The 23,289-nt window shown below is 40.1% G+C and overlaps 1 protein-coding gene across 2 annotated transcripts; it reads right to left on the bottom strand.

Moving 5' to 3' along the window:
* Positions 1-1,159: 1,159 nt before the first annotated feature.
* CBLL1 (Cbl proto-oncogene like 1) lies at positions 1,160-17,019 on the bottom strand. 2 transcript variants are annotated; one of them, XM_047753007.1, is made up of 6 exons: positions 16,862-17,019; positions 11,913-12,080; positions 7,204-7,304; positions 6,763-6,846; positions 5,630-5,703; positions 1,160-2,710 (listed from the first exon to the last, which is right to left on the bottom strand). In XM_047753007.1, the coding sequence occupies exons 1-6, from the start codon at positions 16,872-16,874 to the stop codon at positions 1,675-1,677; spliced, it is 1,476 nt and encodes a 491-aa protein (XP_047608963.1). In that variant the 5' UTR covers positions 16,875-17,019; the 3' UTR covers positions 1,160-1,674. The 2 variants fall into 2 exon arrangements, with proteins under 2 accessions (XP_047608963.1, XP_047608964.1); XM_047753008.1 differs by having other exon boundaries at positions 7,204-7,301.
* Between the last annotated feature and the right edge of the window lie 6,270 nt (positions 17,020-23,289).

Genomic DNA, 23,289 nt, shown 5'->3' with positions numbered 1-23,289 from the left:
TCAAAGGATATATAACCATACCCTAAGAATGTTAATTTATACATATGAGTTCTGTATAAACTGTAAGTGGTCATCTTAGCTGGACTGTAACAAGCCCCTATAATGCAAAAGCTGACTCTGAAGGCACCTTATAAAGCACTGAAATTCACAATTTAGACAGTAATTTTCTCTTCTCCAATAGAAAATCATCTGGTAGTCTTCACTGCTGACTCCGTGCTAAAATGTTCCAAATTTTAGACTGCTTAACCAATAAAAGAAATAGGAAAAAAAATTAATAGTTTTAAAATGTCAAGTTAGAGAAAAAACCTTTTATCACACAGCAATGAAACCTGAGCAATGCAAGTCTGTGATTACAAGAACGTCCTTCATTGATACAGTATTCAAATTCCTCGACAGCATTCAAATGATAGTTTAAAACTCCATAGACAAGGACCCACTTAAGCACAGGATCAAACTCTACCATGAAACGAGGAATTACATAAAGCCTATTCAGCCCTAAATACTTAAAGACAATGAGTAGAGAGAACGCACTTCATCTAAAAACACCATTTTAACAGTCTACAAAATAATGTTACTTAAGATTAATAAGTGTGGTGCATCATGTGATTCCAACCACTCAGTAAAAAGCATTAATGAGTAACAGCATCCCCCAACAGCTTGGAGCCTACAGAGTTGGTTCCTTTGGCCATATCTTTCCAAATAATTAGCAATGCCTTTTAATATTTCAAAATAGGAAGTTCCTGTTGTGACTCAGAGGTAACAAACCCGACTAATATCCGTGAGGACTCAGGTTCGATCCCTGGACCCCGCTCAGTGGGTTGAGGATCCGGCACCACCGAGTGAGCTGTGGTACAGGTTGCAGATGCAGCTCGGATCCTTCATTGCTGTGGCTGTGACGTAGGCCAGCAGCTGCAGCTCTGATGTGACCCCCTAGCCTTGGAACTCCCAGATGCCCCGGGTGTGGCTCTTAAAAAAAAAACATACATATATCTTAGTTCTGGAATTCCAATGTATTCTGGTGCTACTGAGGCTGCCTGAAAAGGAAAAGGCATCCAAGTGAAGTGCATTATAAACTTAATATACCTCAAAATATCAGTGCCTAAAATGTGAAATAATTTTCTACCATTTAACAGTCTGCCTTACGGTAAATTCTAATAGATTTTTACTTTTAGGATTTTATTGTAACTTTGGGAAATTAGTGGTAAAACATGGTTTAAAAAACAGTATGTGGCTGCACTTAAATTCACATAAAAATAGCATTTTTACAACCATATTGAAATTTAATCCTTTTACACAGGTTAACAAAATGTATCACAAGAAAAACTAAACATTGGGTTTAACAAAAGCAATACTTCTGAAAGTGGAACAAAGAAAAAATTTTTTCAAATTTGTTACAAATGGTCACCTCTGGGTCAATTTACCACACTAGGGCAACAAAGTTGTTAAAATATAGCTGTGCTCAACGGAACCACTTATCTGCACTACAGTATAGTACTTGATATGAATCCTAAGGTCAAGATTTGAAACCATTTTAAGAGACAAGACCCTAAGTGTTTTACAGCCACCTCAGTAAGAGGTGCTTTTCCTTCCCCAGTCAAAACTCAATTAAAAGATTGACTATACATATACATAAGTTTTGTTTCCTCATCATATCTTCAGTTCAAAATACTATTATCATTGGTAATACGGTCTATATCTTGTCTGATCTGGATGATGTGGTCCAGGAAGTGGGGTTTGAGAAGGCGGACCCTGCATTCGTGGAGGAGGAGGTGGCCCTCTTGGTGCAGGCCATATACCAGGACTCATTCCCCCTGGTTGTGTAAATGGAGGGCTCAGCGTTCCTTGATCTTCAGTGAACTGGGGTAAAGAGTTAGGATTATAATGGTGAGGAGGGGGTGCAGTTACAGGTGGACCACCATGTTGAGGTGGGGGAGGTCCTGGAGGAGGATGATTCATATAAGGTGGCATCTGGGCAATAATATGTCCAGGGGGAGGGGTTATTGGTGGTGGAGCAGAGGTCATTGGTGGAGGTGGAGCTTGGCTATAGACCAAGTGAGGAGTACCTGCGGCCTGGGGAGGATGTGGCATTGGATGGCTTATTGGTGGTGGAGGAGGTGGGGGTGGTGCATAATGTTGCTGTGGAGGCATAATATGATGAGGGTGAGATACCACTGGTTGACCCTGATATTCAGGATGATGGTGAGCAGGTGCTGGGGCAGGAGGTGGAGGTTCTCTAGCACCTGAATTTGAGTCATCCTGAATAGGGACAGTTATTAAATTGCTGTGTTTTCTTGTTGAAATACGAAAGGTTTCCTGACTGACCGAACGAGGAGGAGGTGGAGCCATGGACAATTCTGCTGGAGGAGCACGAATATCCTCGTGGGGCTGATTATAGTGCTCGTGGGGCACGTGTTGCAAAGGAGGTGGTGGCATCATGATGTGCTGCTTTGGCGGAATATGGCTCATGTGGTGCTTGTCTGGCGGCATTATAAAACGATCAGGGATTTCGGCTGGTGGTGGGGCAATAGGAGGATGAACATTTTCAAGTGAAGCCCGGGTAACAGGTTTTCCAGCTCTCATATGGCGGTGGTTGATATGAGCCTGTAAGTCTCTCTGAGACAAGTATGTTCTCTTGCACCCTTGAACAATGCTACACATGAAGAGAGAACCTCGTGTACACTGTTCAATTCGCTGCACAGGATCGCTACAGCTAAATTAGAAGGGGAAAAAGTTTGATTTACTAAAAACAGACTATAAAAATAACACACTTAATTTCAAAGACATGGCCACTTTAAAAGCTATGTTACGAAAAATATTACAAAAGTTCACAATAAGAAGTTATAGTTACTGTAAGTGAACCTTTCATCCTTTCCACTTTGGTGTCTGCTATTAAGCATCAGCATTTCTGTCAACGTCCTAACTTCGACAACAAGAAAAAATTCAAAGTGTTTATCCAACAGAGTATGTTCTAAGAAAAGATCTTATTCTTTCCAAGACCTAGAATTAATCTTATTTCCTCAAACAATTCTGTGCTTTGCATCCATCTGCAAAAAAAGTGCAGGAAGGGCAAACCAAAGGATCTGTCACAATCATGGAATTCAAACTTGTTGACTAGTATTTTCTAAGCAAATACTAAGTGAAAGATTCTATGTGGAAGATGCTATAAGGATTACAACAGTAAGATCATCCTAATCATCAAGGTTCTTAACACGAACGATTTAAATTCAAACCTTGAATACCAAGAGTCCCTTAAAGAGGGGGACTTTCTGAATTGTCTGACAAATTTACTACCTCAAAGTATTAAACACTCCTGCTTCTCTAAATTGTAACCACTAAACTCAATATTCTCTTAATGAATCTGGGTTAAACTGTAAGTCTTCTTCATTCACTATTTTTAATCTATTCTTGTCATTACAGTCTTCTTGATATAGTGGAAAGAGGACTGAACCAGGAACCAGAACTGGGATGTAGTATTTCTCGGCTGTGAACTTGGAGAAATCATTTAAACTTTGTTTCTTTATCTGTAAAATGGGGTTAAAACATCTACTCTACCTAACCCGAAAGGTTTTTATATCTTCTTTGTCCTACTTAAAAGAGTATCTTTGGGAGTTCTCTTGTGGCACAGCAGGTTAAGGATCTGGCATTGTCACCACAGCAGCTTGGGTCACTGCTGTGGCACAGGTTCGATCCCTGGCTTGGGAACTTCCACACGCCACAGGCGAGGCCAAATAAAAAAAAAATTTTAATTAAAAAAAGGAGAGACAGTATCCTTAGTATCAAACAATGAAAATGACAGTACTTAATGCCTAGTTAAGCACTATACATGTATAAGCTATTATCACTGAATATGTCTGTCAGGTCACATGACACCATAATAAATGGTGCTATATTCTTAGTTTTTAGTGCTGTTTCTCCTTCCTTGTTGTAGGCTGGTTCTGCTTGATACTAGTAGGCTTCCCTTTAGTTGCCATTTGGCACACTCATCATTTTTTGCTTCTAATTTGCTATAAGCTCTGAAATAACACCACACTAACAGGATGTAAGGCATTTCTGGGTGATTCTTAAAAGCATTAGTATATAATATTTACACTAATTTGGACTGCCATTTCTTCACTTCCTAGCCTACGTCTGTTAATCCGGGTAGGCTTATGTTCTAATACACTTTAGGACCAACCGGTAAGGTGCTTACTGGAATTATACTCAATATCTTGAAAACTAAATTTCCTATTAAATATTAATACTAGAACATTTATATGAAAGAAAAAATGTTTTGATGTCCTCTACACAGCATTTTAAACATCCAAAATCCTTTATTCCAGTGAAGCAATCAAATTTACTATACAATCTAAAGTAGATGCACACCACGCTGGGAAATTGGGCATTAGAGAAAATGAGGCAAACAATGAATATGTGCTTTTAATGTCATGACTTCTGAGGCATAATTCTAGGGAGGAAATTTTTTTTTTTTTTTTTTTTTTAGGGCTGTAGGACTGCAGCATATGGAAGTTCCTAGGCTAGGGTCCAATCACAGCTGCAGCCACTGGCCTATACCACAGCCACAGCAACACCAGATCCAAGCCACATCTGCAACCTACACCACAGCTCATGGCAATGCCAGATCCTCAACCTATGTAGCTCGGCCAGGGACTGAACCTGCATCCTCATGGATGCTAGTTAAGATTCATTTCCGCTGAGCCACGACGGGAGCTCCTAGGGAGGAAATATTTTTAAACTCTCACTAAAAATTCTATAATCTGTGATTCTGACAGGCTAATACAGATATGCCAAGAAAATTAGTTGTCAGTGGTTTGCCAATGAATCATCCATTCTCTTTCAGTCATGCCAATGTTTCTATACTACAAAAGAAAATTACTCCTTACAAGTGTCCATAGCTTTGTTATCAACTAACACTACGACCCTTGGGATAGGTTCTGACATAGGTTATAGGGAATCTAGGAAGCCTATAGTTGCTCCAAGTTCCCTCGAAGCTTTTCTCAAGCCTTCTATCAGCACTTCTGAATTGATGTAAAAACTCAGTTTATTCCGGATCCTTCAAGACCATCCCAAAAAAGATTACTATCAACCAACACTTCCAGATCTTTATAATCTGTCTGAGTCTATGCCACGATGGTATTCTACGATATAGCCAAAACATAATCAGCTTTGAAGGTAACAAGTAATAAAAGCTTATACTTACATAGCATTTACTACGTGGTAGATACTATATATGTATTAACTCATTTAATTCTAATAATAATCCAGGGAGGTAAGTACTATTATTAGCTCCATTTTACAGATGAAGAAAGCCTAGGCCACATAGCTAATAAATGACAGAGTAGGGATCTGAACTCAGGAATTCTAATTCCAGAGTTTTTACTCTCAATTATTACATGATACTACATCTCTATTGTGCCATTAAAACAAGAAAATAACTATTTTTGGTTTATAATGCTAACTTCGTGATGGCAAATATACTTTTATTTTGACCAATTTGAATTGACTGATAATTCTGCTATGTCCACACATCTGATACCCTTCCACTGGTTTATATCACACCCTGACCTTTAATCTATATTACAAATCATTACATCACAAACTTTATTATTTAAATATTTAATGATGATCTTACCCTGGACACATCTTATCCCCCTTTTTTTCATGTAAAATAGCACAGTCATAGCAAAAAACATGTTTGCATGGAATCTGTAAACAGAAACATATTACAGTTAAGCATACTAGAACAAATAAAAATATTTCCACAAAAAATAACAGCAGCATAGTGACCTGAGAAAAAAGTCACTAAGAAGGCATCTGAGAACTGTTTCTTACAATGAACATTTATTAAGTACTAAATATATAAAAACAACAATTAAGAGAGTGTGATGAAAACTTTGGCCCTTTCCCCAATAAACGTACACATGCACATTTGCTTACACATTCATGGTCCCTACAGGTTAAAAAGCTCCTGAGGAATACTGTAGAATGTTATAGTGAATCCTGTATCTCCTGAAAGTATTCCAAAGCAGTAAAAGAACAAGTATCTTCTACATTTAATATACATAGCATTCTTCCCTGGTAGTCTTAAGTTAATGAATTTAACAAATCTCTAAAAACAAATCAGAAGGACAGAGTAAAATGATGTTACACCATTTAAAAACTCACAGCCCATTACTGCTACTTAGTTATGTTATGAGCCAAAGCAACAGTCCATAATCCATGCCCTCTACCATCACAGATACAACACGGAATTCAATTTTTTTCCCAACACAAATACAAAACTATCTTTTTCTTAAGGGAGGATATGTCAAAATAACTATAAAGTTACCAACAGGGCTGTATTTTTTTTTTCTAATGATTAGAATTCAATTCTTAGAAACCATCAAAAATTCTATAAATTCAGTTTTACATTAAAGATTATAGTCTTCAGAAATGAGTAACTGATTTTATTCTATTAAGCAAGAAAAAAAATTTTCCCAATAAACTAGAATAAATGTAGACTAACAGATTTCAAACAGTCCAAAGAAATTATTTGGCTTTCAGAATTAGCTTCCTTAACTAATTATTTTACAAGCAATTCAAGAATTTGCCAAGATAATTATATTAAATACTTATTATCCCCAAATTTCCCATAGCTATTTTATACTTACTTAAAATATTACAAATTTAAACATTAAACAATGATAAACTTAGCTACTTAAATTTCAGGATCCTACCTCTACACAAATATTTACACTTAAAAAAAAAGAATTTAGTTTTACTTACCATTCGCCCATAGATTTTAATAGGCAATCCACATTTATCACAGAAATGAACTGGTGTATCATCCTTTTCACCCAAGATGTTTATCTGTTGAAATGATATAATTACATTTTTGTTAACCATTTCCGAAAATTCTATCTATAATTTACTCAACTGACTGGTTAGCATTTTATAAAAGTTATTAAAACAATTTTGAAAGGAAGGGGTCCTGGACTAATCCCTACATATGACATGTTAGTTGGGCCACCAGTTTGGTGCTTGTTGATTTTACCTGACTTTACTGAAAATTACTTCAGATAATTTTTGGAAACAGTGGAAACAGGGCATTAATAAACAAGTTCTTTGTGGGCACTAAAAGACATAACTATAATAAAAGTTCACTGTTCCAATAAAGTATTTTAAATATATTATTGTTTTAATAAAATTTTTTATTTTTAGTTATACCTGAAAGTCCCAAAAAAGGTGTCCTGGAAATCTTCGCTGATTTCCAAACAGTTCACCCCCTTTACAGTCATACCGTTCTTCTTCATTATAATCAAATCCTTCTGAGAAAAGAAAATGTTTTCTATTAACTTTTGATATCTCAAACTTCATTTTGTAAGTACACGTACATGGCAAAATGGAAATGTTCACTAACACGTTTCAAAGTTCTTCTAAGAACAAGATAATCAAGACTGGTTTAAAACATGAGCTAGAAATGATCTTGGTACAAACAGTCCAGTTCTCACAAATGAGAATATTGCAGTACTAGAGACCAAAATTCCTCATAGAGATCAATGGCAGAGCTAGGAACAGATACTCCCATTCAAGTGCTCTTATTAATTCACCAGACTGCTTCTAGTAGAAAACTACTAATTATCATCATCGTGATTGTTAGACAAATGAAGATATTGCTTGCCATTTATTCTGATCTATCTACAAAAGTGACATCATGCTGCAGGAAACTGATTATTACTACCAAAGGATTAATGAAAACAAAAAATTCTGCAGATTTTCTTCTTATGACTTGGTAAATTAGGTATCCTCTTCTTCAGGTTTAAACTGAACCTGATTTTAGAACCATCAACATATTCATACATCATCCTTTCAATAAAAACTTCTCCCTGGTTAATCACCCAAAGAGAAGTTATATCACATCTACTTACAAGTATGCTCCCCTACACTGTGTCTATCAGTATCAGTAAATTTAAAACAATATGAAGAACAAATGGCTCAATTTCTCTGACCTAATGAAAAAGTTGATGGTAATCCTCTCATCTTATACAGAAGAACAGAAAAAAGCAGCAGTCTGATGGGGATCCTAGGTAGAATTCAATTACCTAAAGTAAAGCTGAGAAGACAAATCTATCCCTCCAAGCTGCCAGGCTTCTCTCCATTCTTTTGGCCCTGGAACTTGTAAAGAGAGTAGCCAGAGCACACAAGCTTTAACTTACCCACATTGGCTACATTACAGCATATGCGTACAGAGACAGAGACACCAACAGGGACAGGCACACACTCATAGAGTCATACAGATCCAAGAATTTTCTGAAGCTCAGACAGACATTCCAGCATACTGCTATCTAATTACCTCCAACACAAATGTAGAGTTTAAAGAGCATTCAATTTTTTTTTTTAATTGTAGTTGATTTACAGTGTTGTGTTAGTTTCAGGTGTACAGCACAGTGATTCAGTTATACATATATAAGGATATATATTTTTCATTCTTTTCCCTTACAGGTAATTATAAAATACTGAGTATAGTTCCTTGTTCTATACAGGTCTTTGCTGGTGATCTATTTTGTATATAGTAGTGTGCAAGTCTTAATTCCAGCCTCCTAATTTATCCCTCTCCCACGCCTTCTCCCGCTTTGGTAACCATAAGCTTGTTTTCTATCTTCAAAGAATGTTCTTATAAATTACATCTGAGCGGCCCTGGGCTCATACAGGGCCCCTTTATACCTTATAAAAGCTGGTGTTATCTAAAACTCAAAATAGGGAAAGTCGATTTTTCTACTCACCTTAAACTCAGGAAAATTACTGAGCAGAACAATAGCCAAGAAAATCGGAAGCACATTATCATGTTTCACAGTTATTCAACCTGTACTCCCATCATTAAGATTTCAGCTACTGATGCTCTATCAACAACCTAGGGTACCACTCTTTGGCCTTTTTGTTTTTTAGATAATTTTTTAAAACTACACAATAGGAGTTCTCAATATGGCGCAAGCAGGGTAAAGATCTGGAGTTGTTAGGAGTTCCTGTTGTAGCACAGGAGAAACTGAATCCGACTAGTAACCAAGAGGTTGAGGGTTTGATCCCTGGCCTCGCTCAGTGGGTTAAGGATCCGGCGTTGGTGTGAGCTGTGGTATAAATCGCAGATGAGGCTCAGATCCTGTGTTGCTGTGGCTGTGGTACAGGCCGGCAGTTGTAGCTCTGGTTGGACCCCTGGCCTGGGAACTCCCATGTGCCAAGTGTGTGGCCCTATCTGGAGTTGTCACTGCAGCAGCTTGGGTCACTGCTGTGGGTCAGGTTTGATCCCTGGCCTAGGAACTTCCACATACCACGGACACAGCAAAAAAAAAAAAAAAAAAAAAAACCCTACAGAAAAATGGACCAATAAATTCTTGTGTAATCATAACACAATGCAAAAAAGCTAAAATCCCCTTCATCCTTTTCTTTTGAGGTATCCATCCCTCCATGCCCTCCCAACTCCATCCCTTTTTTGTTTGTTTGTGTGTTGGTCATGCTGAGGGGCATGTGGAAGTTTCAGGGATTGAACCCCAACCATAGCAGCAACAAAAGCCACTGTAGTGACAATGCTGGATTCTTTTTATTTATTTATTTTTTGACATTTCTTGGGCCACTCCCGTGGCATATGGAGGTTCCCAGGCTAGGGGTCGAATCAGAGCTGTAGCCATTGGCCTACGCCAGAGCCACAGCAACACGGGATCTAGGCCAAGTCTGCAACCCACACCACAGCTCACGGCAACACCAGATCCCTAACCCACTGAGCAAGGCCAGGGATCGAACCCACAACCTCATGGTTCCTAGTCAGATTCGTTAATCACTGAGCCATGATGGGAACTCCACAATGCTAGATTCTTAACCCACTGCACCACAAGAGAAATCCTCTTGTTTGTTTGTTTTTGGTTGTTTTTTTTTCTTTTTTTTCCTCATGTTTGGCCGTTTCCCCAGCAAATGGAAGTCCCCAGGTCAGGGGTCAAATCCGAGCCACATCTGTAACCTACACCAACAGCTGCAGCAACGCTGGATTTGTAAAACACTGTGCCAGGCCAGGGATTGAACCAGCAATGCCACAGGGACAAGCCGAATCATTAGGCCAATGCGCCACTTCCCTTTGTTTTAATAATCAAATACATATCCATAAAAGTTTCAGAACAGGGATCAGCAAAATTTTTTGGCCTGAAGGCCAGATAAGTAAATATTTTAGGCTATGTAGACCACACTTGCAATTACTCAATTATGCCAATACAGTGTGAAAGCAGCCCAGACAATATTTAAATGAATGGGCAAGGTTGTTTCCAATAAAACTTTATTTACAAAAAACAGGGCTAGATTTGGCTTATAGCCATAGTTGTCTGAACCTGTCCTAAAAGGTAAGATGAGAAAACTGTTTTTATACTCATGTAATAAGGGAAAGGCCCTTTTAAGGGTGACATAAAACTCAAAAATCACAGCAGAAAAGACTGGCTATCTGATCATACGGAATCATCAAGCTTCTCTACAATAAAAATTACATATATAAAACTCAAAAGACAAATGGGGAATATACATATGACAAAAAGCCAATTTTATTAATTTACAAAGACCTCATAAAAATCAAGAGAAGGACAAATAGAAAAAAAAAATGGGAAAAGGATATAAACAGGTAGATCCTAGTCAAAAGAAATGACCAATACTATGGAACGATATACAACCCACACTCATAACTAAAGAAATGTGTATCAGAACACAAATTTCTAAAGGTTAATAGTACCAATCTTGGTGTGAGTATAAGCTGATAGTTTTTCAAAAGTCATTTAACAGTATCTGTCCAATTCAAAAATGCACAAATTCTAAAATCCACCAAGTTCTAAAATGCCCAAATTCTTGCAAAGATTAAATTCTACACAATATACATACTAAGCTATATGTACAAGGATATTTACTAAAAAATTGTTGCTAAGAGCAAAAAATTAGAAAAATGTTAAAAATAGTATATTCATAAATGAAATAAAACTATTTTCTCAAATGAGCTACATCTGAATGTACCAAGAAGGCAAAATCTCACAGGCATTTTACATGAAAAACGGGCAATTATACACATACACTATAACTACATGTATACATACTTATACATAACTAAGTATGAAAAAGTCATACCGGAGACTATTTGGGGGAAGAAGAATTAAGAGGAGAGGACAACTTTACTTTTCTTTTTTGGTTGCCCTGTGGCATATGCAAGTTCCTGGGCCAGGGATCAGATCTAAGCCACAGCTGCAGCTCAATGCCAGATCCTTTAATCCACTGTGCAGGACCAGGGATAGAACCTGAGTCCTCGTGCTGCAGAGATGCCACCAATCCCACTGCACCACAGCAGGAACTCCAAATTTTACTTTAAAAAAAAAAAATTTATTTATTTTTTTATTTTTTGCTTTTTAGGGCCTCGCCTAGGCATATGGAAGTTCCCAGGCCAGGGGTCCAATGGGAGCTACAGCTGACAGCCTACACCACTGCTGCAGCAATGCCAGATCCAAGTCGAGTCTGTGATCTACACCACAGCTCACGGCAATGCCAGATCCTTAACCCAATGAGCGAGGCCAGGGATCAAACCCACATCCTCATGGATTCTTGTCAGGTTCATTAACCGCTGAACCATGACAGGAACGCCCCAAATTATACTTTTAATATCACATTTCCTGCAATGTTGTTTAAATTTTTTTAAAACAATAAGCAGCATTACTTTCAACAACAAAAGAAAATAAACCAAAAATATTTATAAAGGGAAATATAAAATATGCCAAAATTGAGAAGTCAAAACGACTGTAGAAGGAAGAGCACATGTAAGATTTAAAATAAAGTGGCTATACATAAATAAAAATCACATGGCTTATCTGGTGGATTCAGATATAACAGAAAGACTTTGGGACCTGTAAGTTTAAACAAATTACCTTCATCACCAGGTGGAGCCTTTGCAGGCATCCTGTTTATAGTCCTTGGAGTTCGAGGTGAAGCTTTGGCTTTGTTCCCTTGTTTGGAGATGAGCTTTATAGGAATTCGTCTTCGTACATCAAGACCACCCAACGATCCAGAACTATTAGTGCCTTGTAACTCATTGTCTATGTTAGGGAAAAAAGTTGTAATTTCTTTTAGTTTATCTTTTTGAAGATTATCCTGCCACAGGTATTAAAGCAACACAACCAACATTATTAGGGGTTGAATATTCCGTGTCTCAAAAAGCATTGCTTTAAGTTTTATTATCCAAAGTAAAGAAAATAAGTACTTGAACTTAAATAGTGTTTAAAATCAGAACCCAGGAGTTCCCGTCGTGGCTCAGTGGTTAACGAATCTGACTAGGAACCATGTGGTTGCAGGTTCCATCCCTGGCCTTGCTCAGTGGGTGAAGGATCTGGCATTGCCATGAGCTGTGGTGTAGGTCGCAGACACAGCTCAGATCCCGAGTTGCTGTGGCTCTGGCGTAGTAGGCCAGCAGCTGTAGCTCCTATTGGACCCCTAGCCTGGGAACCTCCACATGCCTCGGGAGCGGCCCAAGAAATGGCAAAAAGACAAAAAAAAAAAAAAGTGGACAAAAACACCTTGCATATAACTCTAGAGGTTTACAGAAACATAAAACCCTTAATGAGCCTAACTTAAGAACCTCTGTGTTGGAACTCTAAGAGGTTTTTTTAAAAGAAAAAAAAGTAAAGTAAAAGGAAGAACAAAAAGAAAAAAAAACCATCACTATCTCCATCAAGCATGCAAATTTACTCAATAAATTTAGTAATCTGCATCTACATCACAACAATCAATAAAACTGGAAACAGAATACTGACAATGGTAAAATTAATGCACTGAAAATGATGTCAGTTTTAGGGAAATGAATATTCTTTTAAGTGTAAAATGTTTTCTAAAAAGCATTCAGGAATATATAGGAAAAATTATTACACCATTTAGTAGCAGAAACATACAATAATGTATTTGTGCTGTAACGTTTCTTGACGTACACATGTGACTGTGTTATTCTTAGCATTGTAATGGAAAATTAGAGTTTAGGAGGGTGCAAGGTTTCTTTACTTCAACTAGGGACACTTTCTAAGTTCCTGCCTGTTATTTGGCTTATGAAGTAAATTAACTCATATCCCATAAGTAACAGGAACATTATTTTATAAAACTGACTCCATTTCAAGATTAAAGCCACCTGTTTTCAAGTCCATGACACAATATTACAAACCAGAAAATATTCACCTTTACCTACTAATCAGAAAGGGAAATGCCCTAAAGCAGGAAATTCAAATAGAATGTTTAACAACAGCAATGTTTTAAACATGACAATTAATGATAAGGCTGTGTAACTGTCACTGGAGGAGACAGCACAATGGAGAATGATAGCCAAACTTGTCCACATTAAGATCAATACAGCCAAATTTGGAAGTAGCAACCTAATTAGTACTAATGAACTCCAAGGGTACTAGAATTACAAACACATGATAAACTTCCATCAACTTGCACTTTCTGAACAACATACACAACAAAATTTAAAACCAGTCCTTAATTATTAATTATCTTTCAGTCTACTTTCTATTATTACTTTCACAATAGCTAATCTTCAAAAAAAGAAAAAAGAAAATCACAGAAAAGGGATTACATGTATAGCTAAAATCCTAAGTTAGGATAAATTCAAACTGATCAACTGTCAACATTTCACGAAATCCATTAACAAGCCAAATAATGTATTTCATCTGCTTTCACTCTAGTTGCTTACGTAAAAACACCTACATCAATAGAAGAGCGAAGAGACAAATGACAATTTTTTTCCCTCAAAAAAGTATTCTTGATTTCCCAATAAACTAAAAAAAAGCAAGCTGTTGTAGACAGATAGTTCAATTGTTGCCTTTACGACATTAAAAGGACTTTTAACAGTTTTACTTCAGTGAATGATCGAAATACCAACACTTCATTACTACAGGTGCTTTTCACACCACCCTAGACACTTGAGGTCACTACTGTGCCTTGCTCAGCCTGCTGCCCTTTAACACCTTGCAGCCTGCCTCACTTTGCATGTTCATAAGCAAAGTACAGCATTTAATAGTGATATCATTCTGAGTTTGTCAGGGGGTTTTATTGAGAATCAGAACATGTAGAACAATTTCCTTTTGAATATGCCAAGTGAAAACATAAAGCCTTAACAAAAGCCCTTGGGTATTACAGAGAATGAGAATTAAGGATACAACTGGTCATTTAAAGCGAAATTCACTTTACAAGGCATTAACACTTTCACATATGTTTTTTAAAGATTTTTGTTTAGAATTTTATCTTGAAATAAAGAAACCAAGAAATATTTTTACAAAATTTAGGTCACATTTACAACTAAGTGCAAATTCTAAGAAAAGCCAAAGAATGAATCAAGTGTTAATTAGGAGTTTTGGGGAGTAATTTTTTTGGCAAAATTCTATTAGCCCACCACAGAATAACCTTCAACTTATGATTGACTTTTTCAGCATGATCACAAAACCAGTCATTTTTGCATAACATGCATCAATTTCCCCAGGTGGCTTCATCAATTTCCCATGGTGCTTCTTAATCCTTTGCTTTAGGATCATCCTTTTGAGATGCCTATCCTGTTATAATGTTTTCAATTAACTAACTAACTGCTATTTCCTCACTTGCCCAAGATTTTGTGATTCAAGGAATTATCAAATTCACATACAAATTTCATGAAAACCTGAATCTTTTGTAAGGTTTGTAATCACAATCAATGTACAGCATCTGATACTATTTCCTGATATGAAACACCAAGGACACTGCCTTGTAACAAAATTAAGTAAGAGAAAAGAAGTTGGTGTTAAGTGGCAGAAATATCTGAGCAGGAACTTTCTAAGTAGTCAGCTCATTAGTGAATATGTTCATGTTAAGATGACTTTTATTTTCTTGGGCAAACTTTTAATTTAGAGAACTGGGGTAATAAATACTCAGATACACACCTACCCATATTATATTTTCCTAACATAACATCCTCTGAACTGTGGAAGGTGCCTGACTGCCCATTTCAGTCTAAGCTCAAATGAGAAAAATCTTGCTATTGTGGCATGTCTGCTACTCCAAGACCAAGATCCCAGAGTTTTGATTCTATAAAATTTTCAAACACTAGAGTTCCATAGAGTCTGGTTCTAGGTCCTCTTCTCTTCTGCATTCCTGTTCCTTAAGTGATCTTATCCATCCTCATGCCTTAAAATATCAGCCATGCGGTACTATATCCCCAACTTTCACCTCTACTTAACATCTTGTATGTCTCAATACACATCTGGTACTCGGTTTTCCAGTAATGGGCACTACCTAACTATTCAAAACAGAAACCAAGGCATGTCTCCTTTCTCTTACATACCTCCAAAGAAATCCACCAGTGCATGTTTTAGTTCTACCACTGAAAGATTTACTGCATCTGCCCATTCCTCTTTTCACTAAACCAAGCCTCCCTTTTGGTGTACTGCACTCACCCCCTAAGTTTTCTATATTCTTTTCTTGCCTCATTCTCTTACACCATTCTCCAGAGAATCTATTATGTTTTTACAAAGAGACTGTTACCCCTCTATTTATGTTCAATTGCTTCATATTGCACTTAAAATTCAAGTGTTTACCATGGACTTCAACGTCTTTCACCATCTCACTCCTGCCTTCCTTTCCAATCTCGTCTTGGCATTCCTTCCCTCTTGCTAACTAAGGTGCAGCTGATTGTTGTTTCCTACATTTTCCCACCTCAGAGTCTTACTTTCTGTAAATGCTTTCCACCTGATTTATTCCATGAGGGATTCTTCTCGTCCATCAGATTTCAGCTTACAAATGTTACTTTTCCAAAAAGATCTTTCCTGACTCTCTCTGAAGCTTCCTCCTAGTAGTCTTTACCATGGCACCCATTTATTTTCTTTAAAGCAATCATAATCTGTAAATATTTAAGTTTTGGATTTTTTTTTTAACTTATTGTGTCTTTCCCAACAGTACCTAACCTCCAAAAGGACAGAGACTCAGTGTGTCTTGTTTACCATTCCATCTTCAGGCCTTGAAGAGTGTAAGATACACGTACAAAATTAAGTAGGTAGCTGATGACAGAGGACATCCCGACTGATACTTAATACTGGAAAAAGCCTTCTCTAAGCCTAGATATAACCATACGGAGCAGTGTCTAACTCCAAATGTACTCATTCAATATCCAAAAAACACAAGGAAGCAAAAGCCAAAAGACACACAACAAAGAGTGGAGCCATTCTTACTTGGAGAAAAGGATGAGAATATCTTGATTTTAAGCTCAAGACTGATGGTTAAGGACCACAGCCGAAGAGTGGGGCACGCTTTTGGCTTAAGCAGAAAAGCTGCTCCCGGTATGATTCCGAAAACCATATCCGACTCCCTTCTCCCACCTCTAGTCCATGAAAGACCAAGCGGTGACCACCGCAGCACCCGCCCAAAGCTGACTGAGACAGCAGGAAGTCTCCAATCCACTCTCGCGCAACGACTCCCAGTCAATGAGGCTTCCCCGACTCCGAGATTGGAATCTACCCGCCAGTCCCCATAACGTAGGGCACGGCAACCAGAATGAGAAAAAAAAGAGCCGGCGCTCTCTCCTCCCCGCGTGGCCTGCGCCGCCCGCTGTCCCAGCTCGGAGCTTAGCAGAAGCAGAAAAGGAACGGCTGTTGCCGGCACTGAGGCTGTAGGTACCACACCGGAGGGTAGGCCGGGAAGTAGCAGGCCCTGGCCGGACACGGAAACGGGTCTGTGAGATTTCTTTTTCCCCGCGACACCTCAGTGCTGTGGGGCGAGCGTAACCCCTCTATGCCGGCTGGGCGACCAGTCCCAGGCCGGCCAAGGGGGCATGGAACCGGGACCCCCACTGCCTCCGCCTCCTTACCAGTGTGATCCATGATTCGGCTCGCGGGGCACAGTGGGAGCGGAAGTCAACGGCGCCGGAGTCGCAGGGAGCGCGTGCGCGCTACCTTCCGGAGCCCGAGAGGCGGAAGCGCGACCAGCTCGCCCAGGCTGGGGCCCTTAAAGACGTCTTCCTCTCTCCTTGGCTAGCCGACTCCGGTGAGAGAGTCAGGCATAGTTCAGGCAGAGAGAGAGAGAGAGAAAGAGGGAGTACGCGAAAGGCTTCACTGTCGAGATTGCTAAAGCTTCCTCTCATGTGCTTCAAGAGGGAGTAGCCTCTAACTGTGGAATGGAGACCGACCGGAACCTAGGAGGAGGGGAGCAGCAGTAGCCAGAGAACTAAGCTCGCGGCAGGTAAAGCGGCCGCCCGCCCCGCAGAGCTTTGCCTTCTGGGATATGTAGTGCGCCGCGACACTGGAGCCGGCCGGGCCCACTGCGCAGGCTCGGCCGTTAGGCTGGCCCCACCCCGGCGGGCGGAGTAACGGTTTGGAATCCCCCTGAGTCCGCGAGCGAAGGTCTCCTCCCCCACGGGCAGGAAAACTGTAAACACGAGCTCTGCGCAAGGCGTTCTCCAGTGGAAGGATGCCCGGGGGATGGTGGAGCTGTGTGAGGCTCTCAGCAAAGCAAGAAAGGCTCTATGCTTACTGTCTACCTTTTGCTTTGTCGTGAAGAACTGCAGAGATCCACGCAGAGCTGACTTGAGTATCAGCCCTGATTCCCACCCGTTTCTAACGCTTGATGAGCATTCATTTTCTAGGCAGAACGCTTGTGGGGCTAGGATCCCTCCGAACATCCCGCCTAAGGACTGGATGCAGGGCCAGGTGGAGGGCAGGTGCCATGCAGCCGCTTCTTGTTAGAGGAAAGCGGGGGCTCAAGTGCATAGTGGAGCTGAGGGTGAGGAGAGCATGTTAGGGCTGGCCGTAGGGGAGAGGTGAAAGAGGAAAGGCTTAAATGAGGAAGAGATAGCAGCATGGGCAGTACCTAGTTCCAGTTCTTGGTCCCGGGGGTTCGTGGTTGCTGCCGCTTTCATCGTCCTCAGCTGAAACAAAAGGCAGGTGCCCAAGAGGTATTCCTGAGGGCCTTCAGTTGGGTCTCCACCTCCAGGCCCTGGCGCATCTGTGTTCACTCCCTTCTCCACCCTTTCACACTTGACGGTCTTGGATGAGTAGAAAGGAGTGCAATTAGTGGAAAACACAAGCTGGGAGTCCAGGGATTTGGGTTCTATTCTTGTTGTCTCTGGGTGACGACATCATTACCTTGTGTTATTCAGGCTTTCAATGCCAGAGTTCCTAGATCAGAGATTATCGTATTGATCTTTTAGAGAAGTACTTTTGATGTCATGGAGACAGCAGTGAGTGATGGCTTGGAGCAAAATCTTTAATTCTCTGCTCAGGAATTGAACCTGGGCAGCCTGGATGAAAACCGGGAGTCCCAGCCACTAGACTAGCGGAGGCTGAAAGCAGAATTGCCCTGATTCTTGCTCCTTGTTGAAAGCAGAAATTTTAAAGGTATAAAGTTCATTGTTGGAAACAGTACAACATGTGGGAGAGCACACAGAGAATTTGTTTTGTTTTTTTTTTTTTTTTTTAAGGCCGCACTGGCAGCACATGGAAGTTCCCAGGCTGGGGTTGATTCAGAGCTATAGGTGCCAGACTACACCACAGACGCAGGATCCAAGCCTCATCTGTGACCTAGACTGCAGCTCAAGGCAACACCAGCTCCCCCACCCACTGAGCAAGGCCATGAATCCAACCCATATCCTCAAGAATACTAGTCAGGATTCGTTCTGCTGTGCCACAGTAGAAACTCTGAGAATTAATTTGTTTATCTCGGGCAGAGGTAATGCTATAATACACACCCAAAGAGTGAGGGTGTGGCTGTCCCTGAATGAGGAGCTTGCCAGAGAGGTGATTTAAACCACTTATATGGGGCAGTTCTGCCTTTGCCCAATTGTCTTTTTATCTTTCACACCTGATCAGACCCAGGGCCCTCCCCTGATCTGGGTGTGCATCTTTTGGAAAGATGGATTCCAAAACAAGGCATGATGAGGTTATCTAGACTAATTATGGCCTGGTACCCCTTTCCCTTTCTGACCCAGAGGGGTCTCCCTGACTCTGAGGATGGGGAGTATGTGCCCTCTTGGTCTTTTGTCCAAGCAGGGCCCAGCCCCCTCTTTTGATCCTGTTATTACCATTTGCTTAACAAGTTCACAGAAGACAAGTACCAGTTATTTGCCTTGTGCCTATTGTTATTTCTGTCTTGAAGTATATGTAGATAGGTGGCTGGCTATAAATGCTGGTGCTGGAGCCCACCTATCTCCTGCCTCAGGAGATGCAAATAAGAGGCTAGTTGTACCTATCACCTGCCTCAAGAAGTATGTACGGAATTCCAATTGTGGCTTAGCAGTAACGAATCTGACTAGTATCCATAAGGACACGAGTTCAATACCTGTCCTCCATCAGTGGGTTAGGGATCTGGTGTTGCCGTGAGCTGTGGTGTAGGTCGCATATGCAGCTTGGATCCCGCATTGCTGTGGCTATGGTGTAGGCGGGCAGCTACAGCTCCAGCTCCCCTGGCCTGGGAACCTCCATATGCCTCAGGTGCAGCCCTAAAAAGCCAAAAAAAGGGGGGGGGGGGTTAAATAAGAGACTAGTAGCAAATGTCTATCCTGGAGCCCTTCTCTCTCCTGGCTCAGTTTCATGGTGCTGAATTCCAAATAAAGTATGTGTAACAATGTGCTGTATCTGTACAGTTAAACAGCAAGAGCTTTAATAATGTGAGCAACATTGGATCTTTTATTTTTTATTTTCATTTATTTATTTTGCTTTTTAGGGCCACACCCCTGGCATATGGAGGTCCCCAGGCTAGGGGTTGAATCGGAGCTACACCTACCTGCCTATGCCACTGCAATGCCAAATCGGAGCCTCATCTGCAACCTATACTATAGCTCATAGCAATGCTAGATCCTTAACCTACTGAGCGAGGCGAGGCCAGGAATCAAACCTACAACCTCATGGTTCCTAGTAGGATTCATTTGGACGGGAACTCCAGGATCTTTTTAAAGACGTCCCCCACTATATCTGCACCTTTCTAAACAAGTGATTTTTTGGGTTTTATTTTTAATTCTTTTGGCCGCCAAAGCATATGAAGTTCCTGGGCAAGGGATCAGATCCCAGCTGCAGTTGCAAACTATGAGGCAGCTGCACAACGCAGGATCCTTTAACCCACTGTGCTAGGCAGGGATTGAACCTGCATTCTGGTGCTGTAGAGATGCTCGTGATCCCCTTTAAGCCACAGTGGACAAGGTTTTAGGTGCCTTCATAACTAAGGACAATTGTGAGTCAAAGTTACTCCTGCTTTTGTTAAGATGTATGACTAAGTGGTTTTCAAGATGCTTTCAGTTGCTGGGCATTTTTTTGGTTTTGTGGGTTGGAGGAAGCTTGCTTGGCTTTTCTCCCACACCTCCCTGTTTTTCCCTATGCTGATATGATCAGGCATTCTTCACCGATTTGGGGTATAAAAGAAGGTAGTTTTCACCTGGAATTGCTCTTTTTTAATTTTTCCTATCCTTGTATTTAGCATATCGGCCATACTTCAGATTGACACAAATCCAGATTCAGAATAATAATATTAGTGTCTGTTGATGCTAGTATTTAAAGGATTAGAATAATAAAGGAGCCTTCAAACTGTGTTTTACATAATTTAATTTGTAAGTCAGAAGTTTTGGCAGCATTCGATGGCACATCGTGATAAAAATTGAGAGAAAACTCACTTATTTTAGATTTCCTATTGATAAAATGTTAAACATTTGTTGGATTACTTGATTTGACCTGTTGCTTTTATACATTGTTTTAAGCACCTGTGCTCTGTCTCCACCTCCTTCTTAACTGTAATAGCCTCACTTTACCAGTGCAGTAGCCGTATGACAAATTAATTCCTTCACTTAAATTGATACGTGAAACTGTATATAGGCTTATATTTTATTACTGCTCTCTGGGACCCATTATTGGTAACCTGTGTGCTGTAACAAGTCAGTATTTCCTTATTGAAAGTTGAAATTTATCTTTGTCTTATAGCTTGACATATCCTAAGGTTTGTAACAATGAAATGTCATTGAAGTGGATGATGGGAAGCACTGAGGTGCATGTTTTCATCTGACTGACTGACATCTACTGGCCTATGAATCATATGCTAATGCTCTTGAAGGTGTTTCAGTGGCCTTGTGTTTACATAGCTCTGTTTACCTGTGAGATAAATAGGATGGGCATCAGAGAGCTTGTTTCCACAAGAGCTTGTATGAGACTCCTCAGTCACAGATTGGGTCAGTCACCTGCATCTCCGTACTGTGCTTTCAGTTGTATGACACTGTGGTGCCTAAGACTGTAGAAGGCAAGAAGTGTGTGAATAATGGTCTCTACATCCAGGACCATACTGGCTAGCACTAACGAAATAATTAAAAACATGTAATTACGTCTAACTTTATTGTATCACCTACATTCAGAGAAAAGAATGAGCAGTAGTGCTGAGGGCATTTAGGTAGGCTTTATGGCAGGATTTAAGGTGACCTTTCATGAACGGGATAGAATTTTAACTTGAGAACAATGAAAGAGGCACATCAAACAAGAAAAAACAAGGACACAGATGTGAAAATTATAGCCTCTATAGAGCATAGTGATCGGCTTCACGTTGTACTGCTGATCCACGTTTGGGCATACTGAAATAAGGTGTGATTGGAGAGAACCTTGAAAAGTAAGATTTCAGTGTAGCAATTAAGAGAGAGCATATAACACAATGCAACAAGATGTATTTAAAAACAGTGAGTAGGAGGAAATGAATCCGACTAGGAACCATGAGGTTGCAGGTTCGATCCCTGGCCTGGCTCAGTGGGGTAAGGATCTGGCATTGCCATGAGCTGTATGTAGTGTAGGTCACAGACGTGGCTCAGATCTGGCATTGCTGTGGCTGTGGTGTAGGCCGGCAGCTGTAGCTCCAATTCGATCCCTAGCCTGGGAACCTCCATATGCCACAGGCGCATCCCTAAAAAGCAATAAATAAATAAATATAAATAAAAACAATGAGTAGATTTTAAATTGGGGATGGGGAGAGTAAATCAGTACTATTAAATGTAAAAACAATCAACCAAGACACCTCCCCCATGATGACTAAAATGCCAGTAAGTGTAGTGAACTGTTAATATGAGAAGAACTGATCAGGACATTGTCTACTATACATTAACAAGTTTGACAAGTGGAAATGGGAAAGGTAGTAGAATACAGTGGTTTGGTATATGGACTTGTGCATTAAAAACTGTGGATTCCAAGCTGAGCACTGCCATTACAAGTTGTGCGACTTTAAACAGATTACCCAATCTTCCTTCATTTGTAAAATGGGGATAATAATAGTACCTACCGAGTGCATATGTATAACTGAGTCACTTTGTTGTACAGCAGAAATCATCTCAGCCTTGTAAATCAACTAAATTTCAATAAAACTTTAAACCCTGAAAAAAAATGGTACCTACATTTCTGAGATTTAAATGTTATTTTCTATCCAAAGCACTTAGTACCCACTGATACGGTAAGCCCTCATTAAATAGTAGTTATTATTACCAGGGTAGTTACTATATTCATTGCTTCTTGATTGTGTAGTAAAGATTAAATGAGATAACAGTGTAGCAGCTGGCCCATTGTTAAATGAGTGTTAAATGTTAGCTACAGTTTCATTATTACCTATGTCAATATGGGTTGGAGATGGGTTTTGAAGATAAGGTCAGTAGGGCAGCTTTGGACCTCTTAGCCTACTGATGTATACACAAAGAAAGCTTGATGTTTAGCCAAGGTGCTTTGACTTCTCTATACTGGAGTCAGTTAAGAGATCGGCCTTTAAGCTCCAGTAGTGGACTTAGCTCCAGCCTCACACAGTCCCAGCTTCCTCTTCTCCCTACCAGCTCTCTTTTTCTTGGTATTTTTAGGGCTGCACCCTTGGCATATGGAAGTTCCAAGGCTAGGGGCCAAATCAGAGCTACAGCTGCCAGCATCTGCAACACTGGATCCTTAACCCACTGAGTGAGGCCAGGGATTGAACCCGAGTCCTCATGGATACTAGTTGGGTTCATTACCACTGAGCACAATGGAAACTTCATCCCTACCAGCTCTTAAAACAGCCTCAAAATATAACCACAGCCAAGGATTATCAAGCATGGCAACCAGCTTTCCAAACACCATCAAAAACTGAGTAAGGGACAGGTTCAGGGAATAAGAAGGAAGTTAAGACTACAAGACTGGGAGTTCCCGTTTTAGCACAGTGGAAAAGAATCCAACTAGAAACCGTGAGGTTGCTGGTTTTATTCCTGGCCTCACTCAGTGGATTAAGGATCTAGCGTTGCTATGAGCTGTGGTGTAAGTTGCAGAT

This window comes from Phacochoerus africanus, chromosome 11 (assembly GCF_016906955.1).
Source record: "Phacochoerus africanus isolate WHEZ1 chromosome 11, ROS_Pafr_v1, whole genome shotgun sequence".
NCBI classification, from domain to species: Eukaryota; Metazoa; Chordata; class Mammalia; order Artiodactyla; family Suidae; genus Phacochoerus; species Phacochoerus africanus.
Note: the sequence above shows the minus strand (reverse complement) of the source record. Positions and strands in the feature narration are given on the sequence as shown.